We start from the raw sequence: 10,516 nt of genomic DNA on the forward strand, positions 1-10,516 counted from the left end.
CAGTCATTAGCCATCATGCCTGCCTCTGCCGAAATCCAAACAGCAACGCTTAACAGGTTCATTGAAGGCTGGAAAGGCTGGACCCCAGATGGCTTCCTCGCCAGTTGGTCCCATGATTGCACCCAAGTGACGCTCCCTTTCAGCTCTGGAGTACCGCCACATACCCGTGCCAGCGTTACGAAGCTATTCCCGCAGCTCATGTCGATTTTAACCAACTTCCAGGTAACCGCTTAAATACTTTCTCAACAATGTATAAGGCATTCCAAATTGGAAAGCAGATGGCTGATCTAGTTAGCTCATCGTACATAATGTGATTCACGACCCGGCACAAAGCAAAGCAGTAATCTACGCAATTACAACAGCGGACTCCCCATTTGGGCCATACAAGAACGAACAAGCATGCTTTGTGTGGTTTGATGAGAGTGGCGAGTACGTGACTCGGATTGAGGAGATGTTCGATGGTGTGTTTATGCAGAATTTTCTTCCTAAATTAGAAGCGTATATCAAGGGGCAGGGGGGATCTTGACTAGGGCATCTAGTATAAGCCAGGTTAATGTTTTGAAAATAATTGTTGTAGTTATAAAACTTCAGTTCATTCTCAAAATCAACTGAATAGCCCGGCTTCAACTATTTCATGAACCCTAACATGGATAATGCTCAAGAATACCGTATCATTATGGGGTAAGAGAATGATGTGCTATTGTTTATAGATAGAACAAGCAGCTATAAGTCTCAATCTCCTCTAGCAGAAACAGCAATCGGGCCCCCATTATCCTGCAAGTGCTTTTGGAATTTCGGTCCAAAATCCCGTAGAAATGCAGTATCAAGCATTTCTTCCAGCTTAGCCACCTTCTCCCCGTCTTCTGAAAACGTCAAAAATGCTGAGTACTCCAGATCCCAGTTACCCCACGGAAGATCTCCCTTGGATGCAGCATATATAGCAGCCTTGTTTTTTCCGGCGTCATGAACAACATGGTGGATTGTAAGCTGGTTATTCAGTCAGCGTGCTCTAAGTCGCGGCTCTTAGAGACCTACTTTATATGACTTCACTGTTGCAACAAGGGCAGGCAAAACGACTTCAACCTCTGCGCGTGACCGAGACGGGATGCCCTGACTTAGAGGAAGGGTGACTTGTTCGAAGTCGTTAGAGAACGTGGAGATCCATTCTTGGGCGTCCCACTTCTTCCAGGCGGAAATGAAACGCTGTAGTGTTGCTGCTTGAATGGAAGAAGAGGCAGGCATTGTACTCCAATGTGTGTATTTAGTCAAAATATGGTTTGATTAGGTCGGAATATAAATTTATGTCGATATAGATGAAGAAATATTAATGATGAGCCTCGGTCACCACGATAAGCTTGAAATCGGGAAATAATAATACACACAAGCTTTTTGTTGACATTCACTGGGAACAATCGGAAAAAGCGCCTAGGCTTGCAGCCCTTATTTTCACTTAGTGTATTCCGTAGCCTGTAAATGGACATCGGACAATAACGGGGATTTAATACCCCGATACTTTGGCAGCACTTAGGGAAAAAGGAAGAACATATCAATAGCTGGATATAAAAACCATTGTAGACCTAGGCAGTTGAATTTCCATCATCAACAATCATATTAGCTCGATTCAATTTCTTTTTTCCTCTACCACGCCTAATCCTCCGACAATGGGCTCCGTTTCTTACATTCCCTATCGCCTCGATGGCAAGGTCGCTCTGGTGACCGGATCTGGTCGGGGTATTGGGGCCGCCATGGCCGTTGAACTGGGCCGATGCGGCGCAAAAGTCATCGCCAACTATAACAAGTCTGTCAGTTCTGCAAACCAGGTTGTTGAGGAAATCAAGGCGCTCGGCTCAGACGCGGTCGCTATTCAAGCAGATATCAGCCAAGTGTCCCAGACCGTGAAACTCTTCGAGGAAGCCGTCAAAGCCTTTGGTGGAATTGACATTGTGTGTTCCAACGCTGGGGTCATTTCTTTTGGTCATCTGAGCGAGGTCACCGAGGAAGAGTTCGATAGGGTCTTCAGTGTAAACACACGAGGACAGTTCTTTGTCGCACGCGAAGCATATAAGCATTTAAACCAGAACGGGCGAATTATCCTGATGAGCTCTAACACGGCCGATTCATTTACCGTTCCCAAGCACTCGCTTTACTCTGCTTCTAAGGCTGCTATCAACGCGTTTGTTCGTTGTCTAGCGAAGGATTGTGGTGACAAGAAAATCACCGTCAATGCGGTTGCCCCCGGTGGAACTGTCACTGACATGTTCCACGAAACAGCAAAGGACTATCTGCCTAACGCGGACAAGCTGTCTAAGCAACAAATTCTCGATGTAAGTGCCTCCGGTCCGATGTAAGTAATAATCCTTAGGCCAACTAGTTAACGATTTTAGATTGTGGCGAATATCTCCCCGTTGACTCGGTGCGGTTACCCAGCTGATGTTGCTAGGGTGGTGTGCTTTTTGGCTTCTAAAGAGAGTGAATGGGTTAATGGAAAGGTTATAGGAGTGGATGGTGGTGCTGCCTAGATATTTCAGCCTTTAATTGTCAGGGGAAGCGAATACTAGCTGGTTCTCGTGTCATAGAGAGAATAATATAGTGTAACTATTAGTCATGGCCAACACGACAGATGGCTTCAATATCATCGACCTTCATTCTGACATAGAGTTACAAAAATAGACTTCAAGCCTAGCGGGAAGTGGGTCTACTTTTGTGTATCGTGGAATATGCACGTACCAGCCCCAGAACAAGCGCCTTATTCCTCGGATGCCCAATTCCGAGCTGACCAAAAGTACCACCTTGGCGCCACCTGACGGTCCTACACAGCGGTTTTTGTACTGTCAACCCCAAGCTAATGATGAATATTCAATCAGGTATATAACTATCTTACTAGGCAAGTCAAAAGCTTAAGCTTTCTCCTATAGCTAGCAGAGCTATCTGTTAAGTATTGGAGCGAAGAAATATAAAATTTTTGATATAGTAAGATGATTAAGCTGCCAAGGCACTACTTATGCAAGACTACAAGTATCCAATCATGTAATTTTATAGTAGATCCACAAATGCATACATTTGATTTGACCCTTCTTTATATCTCCTTTTTGGAATACAATGGAGCTTCGCTCCGTTAATTAGGGGACCGAATTTACAGCCAAATATAAAATATACAACAGGTTATTACTAATACCTGATGAGGATATATATTTTGATTAGTATCTAGGTGACTCTATTTATAGATAGGGCTACTCTTTACGCCTATTCAACTACCAATTCAATTCTCTGTTAATCGAATTAATTCTTTGGTGGTGGTGGGTATCCCAGTCTGGATAGTATGTAGTATGCTCACTCTACGCCAGCTACCTAATGAGATATATGCCTGATTGAATATTCATCATTAGCTTAGGGTTGACAGTACAAAAACCGCTGTGTAGCTCAAAAGAGGAACCGTCAGGTAGCGCCAAGGTGGTACTGTTGATCAGTTCGAAATGGGCATCCGAGGAATAAGGCGAATATTGATCTATATAGGTGTAGATTGATCACGACGTTCTCCCTTTATCGGAACCAGGCTCTCCTGGAGTGGCCCACTGAGAGCACCTTGACCGGTGAAATTACCGACTATGGATGGCGTACCCAAAACTTTTGCAGAAATGGAATTTGCTTCCACCTGGCCAGTCTCTGCTTTGTCCTTGATCCTTGATATATAAGCCGTTCTGTGGAGCTTGCGGGGAATGCTGCACGGTAATAAAGTGCTGCCTTTTTGGAGCTGGTGATATGGGCAAGGCTGACATAGTCAATGACTCCGCGGTGCTCCGTACTGCATTTTAGGCCATGGTTGGAGAGTTATTGGAATCCTAAGGTGGGAAACGAATGGTGCTACGTTTAGATTTAAGCAATTAAAATGCAATTTCGGAATAATTTAAGGCCATGCAAGCTTTGAGCAAACCGGCGAAACCAGCTACACTTTCAATATGCCCAATAACCGTTTTAACAGAGCCCACATACAAGATATCGTCTTCTATATTATTACTATCCCCCGAAAAAAAAAGGCTAGATTGAGCGCCTCTGCCTCTTATGGATCTCCGGCAGGAGTTCCTATTCCATAAGCTCCAAAAATCCCGAAAACGGTCGTTAGGATCAGTTAGATCTAGCCCCGCTACTTGGCGAATAAGGCTGGCTTGAACAGTTGCGTTTGGTATAGTGAGGCCCATAGTTTCCCGTCAAGATTGACCCCTTTATCCCGAATTACACACTCAACATGGTCACCGTCCTGGATAACAGCACCGAGTGTTTTAAGTACAATGGCGGCAACGTCATCATCCCGGGCATATCCGCCTGCAGCTTTGTCCCACATACCGCATCTTTCTTCAGGGGAACGCACACTAAGGTTGTTTTCTGTCAAGTAAGTAAGCGAAGAGAGGCAGCGAAAGATTGGTCCCAGCAGCAACTGCAACTCTTGATTTTCCGCTCCGCAAAGTCGGTGGTGTAGCTTCATGAAGGCAACCAAGCTGGAAGAGCATGCGGTATCGATAGCCATAGATAGACCATTCCAGTTGAAGAAATAAGATGCACGGCTAGATGCGTTGGAGCTCGCCGTTCCTATAGCATTGTAGATAGGGGGTTAGTCAATATCCTGGCTGTTCTGAAGTTGATCATCATCACACATTATCCCCACATAAATGACAGTATCTGAGCGATCTAGGGCCTCCAAGGTAAGTCCTGCGGAGCTGACAGCCACGTATATCACCTTAAGGAGCATTTGCTGTTGGGGGTCTGTTTGCCTCTGCTTCACCTGGAGGGATCGCAAAGAACCGGTTGTCAAAATGGTTAACATCTTCCGTAAGAGATTAAAACCATCGAATATTGGTGGTGCCATGATAGCTGGCTATAGGATGACGGTCGATATCAAATCTGTCAGAGGGAATCTCGCGAGAAATGCTATAGGGCTCTTTCAAAAGAGCCCAGAGCTTTGACACCGTGTTTATTCCACCCACAAAGCGACAGCCTGTCCCAACAACGGCAATAGGTTCTCTAGGCCTGGATAACATCGTCACACTTCAATAATTATCTGGGTAACGTAGGTCAGAACGGTGTCACTGGCCGGCCAACCAGGCTGAAATATTGAGACCTATGGTGTGCGATATTTATTCTAAGTAGCTCCATCCTTCATTCGCTAAGGTACGGCCGTCAGCCTAGACGGGTGGCTGTTCTAGGCCCAGGGTTCCGCCATGGACGTCTCCTGTGGAGGGTAACATCGTGGCTGGCAGACACGAAGTAGTTCTGCTAGGATGCAGCTGTTATATGGCCAGCATGAATATAAACCAAGCAGCCTCATAATTATGCAAAGCCAACGGCGATGGGTTGTTACCTATAGTAAATAAACGTATCGATAACATCGAGTACAGCGTACTATTATACCCAAAAGTCCATTACTATAGTATTTAGGAGAGCTCCTAAACTGAATAGGCTATATTTAGATAAAAGAGCTGGCTCATTATACCAAGAGATGCAGTTTCGTTGAATTCAACAATGTACGGCCTTGAATAAGAAGAATAGTAAGTAACATCATCAGTTTTTTTAGGAGGATATCTGCGACACCATAGAGAGTAGACACTAGCCCATGTATTAGTACTCTGTCGCAGCAGGGAGCCATGGCAAAGTTCTCATCATCCGACAAGTTGTTGGTAGTTTGTCGCAAGAAACCAGAAACTATTTTTTTGTCCTTTTCATTTAGTAGAGTCGTAAGTGAATAAAGAAATCATTAACCTTGAATATAAATCAAGAAAATATTATGGTTCTTCTCGGCGCAGAAGAGTAGATATTAGGCAAAAGAGAAAAATGACGGACATGTGGAGCAAACGTTCAATCTCATCATCGTCTGGGTGGCTCAATCCTTAGCTGGGATGGCCTCTCTTCATCGCCGTCGCTGTCGAAGCCACGTCCTCGGCTTCGGCTCTCATCTTCGTCTCTGGATCTCCGATCAGAATTTCGTCGGTTTCGTGCTGCGGCTAAATGGGTTCACAATTAGTTTCTAGCACCGCTAAACTTTAGTAAGATATTTTTCTTCTCCTGCCCTACCTCGTATCTTAGCAGATGCAACTGCGTATTGCTCTATTTCTTCCCTAGATAGCACACGCAACACAATAACGTAGTCCGGACGCTCCTCAAATCGTTCACGCCCTTCAAGAGCTGACGGACTGACCAGTCTTCTATCAATCTTAGTCCAGCGGGCGCCGGCTGGTACTCCTTTCTTTTGTGCGTCCTTCAAAGGCGCAACACCCTCTCTGACAGCATGGGGCTCCTCAGGGAATTTCTCCGTGGGTTGTTTGAGGATTCCCTTGGGCGCTTGTGCCTCCGGACTCGTCTTAGCAGGCGGAGGAGAAGGTTTTTTTGCAGAAGAAGGGTTGGGTTCCCTTGGGGCTACTTCTACGAAGTCGTCGTGGCGTGGAGAGTTGATTGGCCGTCTGGTATCTGATTCAGCGGGCGATGGGTCCCTGGGGCGCCGTTCTGGCTCTCGAGGAGGTGATGACTTGTATCTATATTTTTCTCTGGCTCCATCCGAGTGATAGCCATCATCAACTTGATGTGACCAGTTTTTTGATGATGGCTTATACCTATCCTCGACACGACTGGGATAGTCGGTGTGGTCCCGTCCATTCCGTGCGTCCGGCCGTGGGGAAATCTCCACGGGTTCTTTGGAATAGCCACTCGCAAGACCGGCCGTTGCAAGGCCGCCACTCATCATTCCATCCGGAGTTTGAGTGTTGGAGTACCCACGCTCACGGCCTGGGACTTGACCGGAAACGCTCCGACGAGGGTCCCGACGAGGAGGTTCAGGTTTATCATCAACGACAACGATGTTATTCGCATCTCGCCGTATCTGATATCCCTTTTCTCTGGTATCATCGTATCCAGACCGACGGGGAGCAGGAGATGGCGTCCTGTCTTGGTGCAGTGACACAGGGGTGCGATGGGTGCTGCTCCGCCTAGGGCTATCAGAAGTTCGCGGCTTGGAGGTATTCTTATTGATATTGCTAGTATCCACGTCTCGTGGCTTTATCTCCTTATAGGTGCGAGGAGCGTCTTCCTTCTTGGTGCCAGGGAATCCCTGGGATGACGGTGGAGGGCCACTAGCTTTGGGGTCACGCGTGATCTGTGGCAGGTATGCTTCCAAGCCAGTCAAGCTCAGCGGCCTCGATTTTCTGGTGGGTGGAGCCTGCCTACGAGATTCTCGAATGGCGTCCGAGTCCCTGTAAAATTGCTCCCGGGCATTGGTATAGCTGAATGAGTCACGAACATCGATGTCTTTATAGTTGGAATCCCGGCTGGGGCTCGGATATCCAGAATTATTAGCAGGAGCAAGATATCCATTCCTATACTTGATTTCACGGTCTCCAGGTAATAGTAACGTATCACTGTCTCCCCCTGCTGCCCCTGATGACTGCCTATGCCGAGAATGAGACGAGGAAGGGAATATATACCGCTCTCCGCTATCTCGAGTCGGGGAAGGATAGCGAGTCTGAGTTCGCGGTTTGATAGTTGTCACGACGGGTCGCCGGCCCGGGGAGCTAGGTAGGTTCAGCGGACGTCTGTTCGCCTCCACTGATACTGTATGGCTGCGAGGACGCATCTCGGGGCCCGCTGTATATGTCCTCCCGTCAACGGTGTAGGTGGGAGGCATCTTGAGTTCGCGCCCACCAGACACCCGCGAACCTCTCCTGGCCCTGCTCTGGATATCCTGGCTGGCCATATCTCCCGCTTGAGAGGCCCGCAAGAGGCCCTTTTAACGCTGTCTGCCGAGTCGAACGGGTACGCGATGTTGACTCGGTTGTGCGTAGCTTTGCGAATTGAGAGGGGGGTTGTAGGGTACTCCCTCGGTGCCCAAGGGAAGAGCCAATCCTCGTATAGAGCGAGTCTAACGAATTATATATAGGCGGAAAGACTTCTCTTTTGCTCGAGGCGGTCGAGGACTATGCTACTCGATTGTCTGCTGTCTGAGCACACACTGTATGAAGGCAGAACCGCTGTATAGCAAAGATGAAAGCAGACGATAAGTGGCTGATCGCAAGACGCTGATTCGTATTCTTCTCTATAGAACAAGCGAATCATTAGCCAAATGTCCTCTGGCGGTATAAACTTGCAGCAACTTGCAGCATGGCAGGCTGGGGTTGGTCCAGGTATGTCAACGTCACCGATGCAGTGCAAGGTGCGGTGCAGGCATTGGGGCGTAACATTTTCACTCGCATATTCAAGAGGGGCAGATCAACTTACCTTAGACGCACTGGTTGTTTTCGTCTTATGCGACCCTCTTCCAGACAAATTAACAGCTGGCTGCAGAGTGGAATAAATAAAGACTGGGATATTGAGATGGGAAATGTTGGTGGTGGTGGTGGTGGTGGGCGTGGGTGGCGCGGGAAGTTGACAAGAGTCAGACTTGGTAGAATCTTCTTCTTCCTACCATAAAAATTTGTTATTGTTATTATTACTAACAACTAGGCAGCAGAGCTCACTGTCAGGTTTGGTTGATGATAGTCTCTGAGAAGGACAAGTCGCTGTTGTTCATTCGGCTGTGCTTTGGGATCAAGGTCGAGCTCTCAAGCTGAGTACCTACGCTGTGCCTCTCAGTATTGCCTCTCTCTTTCTCTGGTTTGCTACTCAGAAGAGATGAAATGACATGCTATCATCATCCCAAGGCATATTACCACTGGTTCTCAGGCTGAGGGAAGCATCAACAGCAGAGCCAACAAGGCACCGAACGGTGGCTCAGGCTCTCATCCACCATCATCCACTCATCCACTGGTTCCCTTGCTCAGCCAGCAATCTTTCTATCCGAAGACGGACGGGCTAAGCCTTAACGTCAACCATGGTTAGTCAAACCAAGGCACTTTTGTTCTCCATTTGCCCTCCGACATTGATCCATCAATCAATCAACTATCCGGATACTATCCCCGCTTCCGATACAATATTATAGTGCGGATTTAGGACTCAGTCCATCTGGGAGAACAGCACCAGCCACTTTCAATCTATTATTGTATGTTAACTAATATTCCAGCCTTGTCTGCTTTGAAAGTCCGAGCGAGTGGACGGGAGCTGTGGCGTTGCAGGTTTCAAGTAAAACAGGCCATGAGAACACGCCCTGCTTCAAGGCCACCGTCGAGATATCTCTCTTCTCGCAACAGGCTCTTTTCTCCAGGCTCTTTAACAGCAAAAATATGTCAGACTGAATAATTTTGACAGTCGAAATGTAGCCAGGTCACGTGTTCAACATCGGGCGAGCAAGAAGTTCGATATCTCATTCTTGATGAAGAGACGAGGGTAAAAGCGACTAGTATGGGGCTTTTATTCAGCATCTCCATGTTAAACAACTATGTCGGTGTGACGACAGTCAACCCGTTGCCCGAGTATATGCGGGCGCCGCCTTGAAGAGGAGCTCAGTGTTGACTTGTTGATATTTCTGGTCCATGCAGAGCTAATATCAGGAAACAAGCATCGAAAGCTTTGCGGAAGCCCAGGCCATTGGTAGCAACGATCGGTGCGCCTGAAGTACTGGTACCCGAAGCTATAGCCTTGGATATCCATCGGTCAGGTCCATCATTTTTGAGAATTTTTTCGTTGTGAGAGATACCCAGTATTGCCCATACATGGCCCGGCATTCCTAGGAATACTTTGATAGACAAAGCAAACATCCAATAAAATGGAAGCTGAGAAAGAGGTTCAAGGCAATAGTGCAAGCTGGCGGTAAATCAATGCAGCAAGCCTTGTCTAGTTAAGGCTTCCATGCACATCATATGCACGTTCATGCAGCAGGAGGCCCATGCCATCTGCCTACGAACCAGAAACGTCTAGCCATTTCCTTGGGTGGTTGAAGATTTTTATTGGCCTCTTTTTTGGCTATCTTTCTGGGATTTGGATAGGTCGGCAAGTCGGTACATGGCCAATTGTTTTATATTCTTCCCCTGACCGACTTTTCAGACTTTCTTCCTCAGCTATGCAGGTCAGATACATTACTTACTAGCATAGCTAGGGAGGTTCTTCCACACAATGACCATTGTACACACCCTCCCCTGCCCTTTTTCTGTTGCTGGGGTTATTTGTATCCCTTTGCCGTCTCCTCCTGCTCCGACAGGACGTTTGCTATTGTGAGGGCGGTGCATTCTGCAGCATGACTTGTGATGGCAATTATTTCATGCGCTGGGAAGGTAGCAGCACTTCTGCCTCCTAGTCTGTTGATTTCTGCTTTCCTGCTGCTTCTTCTTCTGATTTCTTGTTTAAGAGGGCAAGTTAGTGAAGACGACGGTGGTTGTTATGGCTATTTAAACTGCCCTCTTCCCCCTCTTCGTTGACCTCTTCGCACAACAACCTACTCCTCACACTCTACAGACACCATCTACAAGACCACTCTGTCCTGAAACCCCTTCTAAGTACATTAAGAATAACAGTCTACTCTCCTCAACCAAGCCAACGTCTTTTCAGGATGTGCTTTTCCAACCCAACTCAGTTCTACGGAGCCTTTGAGAGGACTTCCACGTCA

At 47.2% G+C, this 10,516-nt stretch overlaps 6 protein-coding genes across 6 annotated transcripts; 3 read left to right on the plus strand and 3 right to left on the minus strand.

The window, feature by feature from the left end:
- Positions 1–15: 15 nt before the first annotated feature.
- Positions 16–526, plus strand: MCYG_06703 (conserved hypothetical protein; the record flags this gene model as incomplete). Its single annotated transcript, XM_002844693.1, has 2 exons — positions 16–222; positions 296–526. The coding sequence occupies 2 exons, from the start codon at positions 16–18 to the stop codon at positions 524–526; spliced, it is 438 nt and encodes a 145-aa protein (XP_002844739.1).
- Positions 527–732: 206 nt separating this feature from the next.
- Positions 733–1,242, minus strand: MCYG_06704 (conserved hypothetical protein; the record flags this gene model as incomplete). The annotated part of the gene is made up of 2 exons (XM_002844694.1): positions 733–987; positions 1,036–1,242. The coding sequence occupies 2 exons, from the start codon at positions 1,240–1,242 to the stop codon at positions 733–735; spliced, it is 462 nt and encodes a 153-aa protein (XP_002844740.1).
- Positions 1,243–1,661: 419 nt separating this feature from the next.
- Positions 1,662–2,519, plus strand: MCYG_06705 (17-beta-hydroxysteroid dehydrogenase; the record flags this gene model as incomplete). Its single annotated transcript, XM_002844695.1, has 2 exons — positions 1,662–2,324; positions 2,385–2,519. The coding sequence occupies 2 exons, from the start codon at positions 1,662–1,664 to the stop codon at positions 2,517–2,519; spliced, it is 798 nt and encodes a 265-aa protein (XP_002844741.1).
- Positions 2,520–3,603: 1,084 nt separating this feature from the next.
- Positions 3,604–4,861, minus strand: MCYG_06706 (polyketide synthase; the record flags this gene model as incomplete). The annotated part of the gene is made up of 5 exons (XM_002844696.1): positions 3,604–3,769; positions 3,792–3,865; positions 3,894–4,125; positions 4,155–4,559; positions 4,650–4,861. The coding sequence occupies 5 exons, from the start codon at positions 4,859–4,861 to the stop codon at positions 3,604–3,606; spliced, it is 1,089 nt and encodes a 362-aa protein (XP_002844742.1).
- A 995-nt stretch (positions 4,862–5,856) lies between these two features.
- MCYG_06707 (conserved hypothetical protein) lies at positions 5,857–7,735 on the minus strand (the record flags this gene model as incomplete). Its single annotated transcript, XM_002844697.1, has 2 exons — positions 5,857–5,993; positions 6,064–7,735. The coding sequence occupies 2 exons, from the start codon at positions 7,733–7,735 to the stop codon at positions 5,857–5,859; spliced, it is 1,809 nt and encodes a 602-aa protein (XP_002844743.1).
- Positions 7,736–8,139: 404 nt separating this feature from the next.
- MCYG_06708 (uncharacterized protein) lies at positions 8,140–9,209 on the plus strand (the record flags this gene model as incomplete). The annotated part of the gene is made up of 4 exons (XM_002844698.1): positions 8,140–8,162; positions 8,679–8,851; positions 8,968–9,016; positions 9,038–9,209. The coding sequence occupies 4 exons, from the start codon at positions 8,140–8,142 to the stop codon at positions 9,207–9,209; spliced, it is 417 nt and encodes a 138-aa protein (XP_002844744.1).
- Positions 9,210–10,516: the final 1,307 nt, after the last annotated feature.

This window comes from Microsporum canis, genomic scaffold, assembly GCF_000151145.1.
Source record: "Microsporum canis CBS 113480 supercont1.6 genomic scaffold, whole genome shotgun sequence".
In the NCBI taxonomy this organism is placed as follows: domain Eukaryota; kingdom Fungi; phylum Ascomycota; class Eurotiomycetes; order Onygenales; family Arthrodermataceae; genus Microsporum; species Microsporum canis.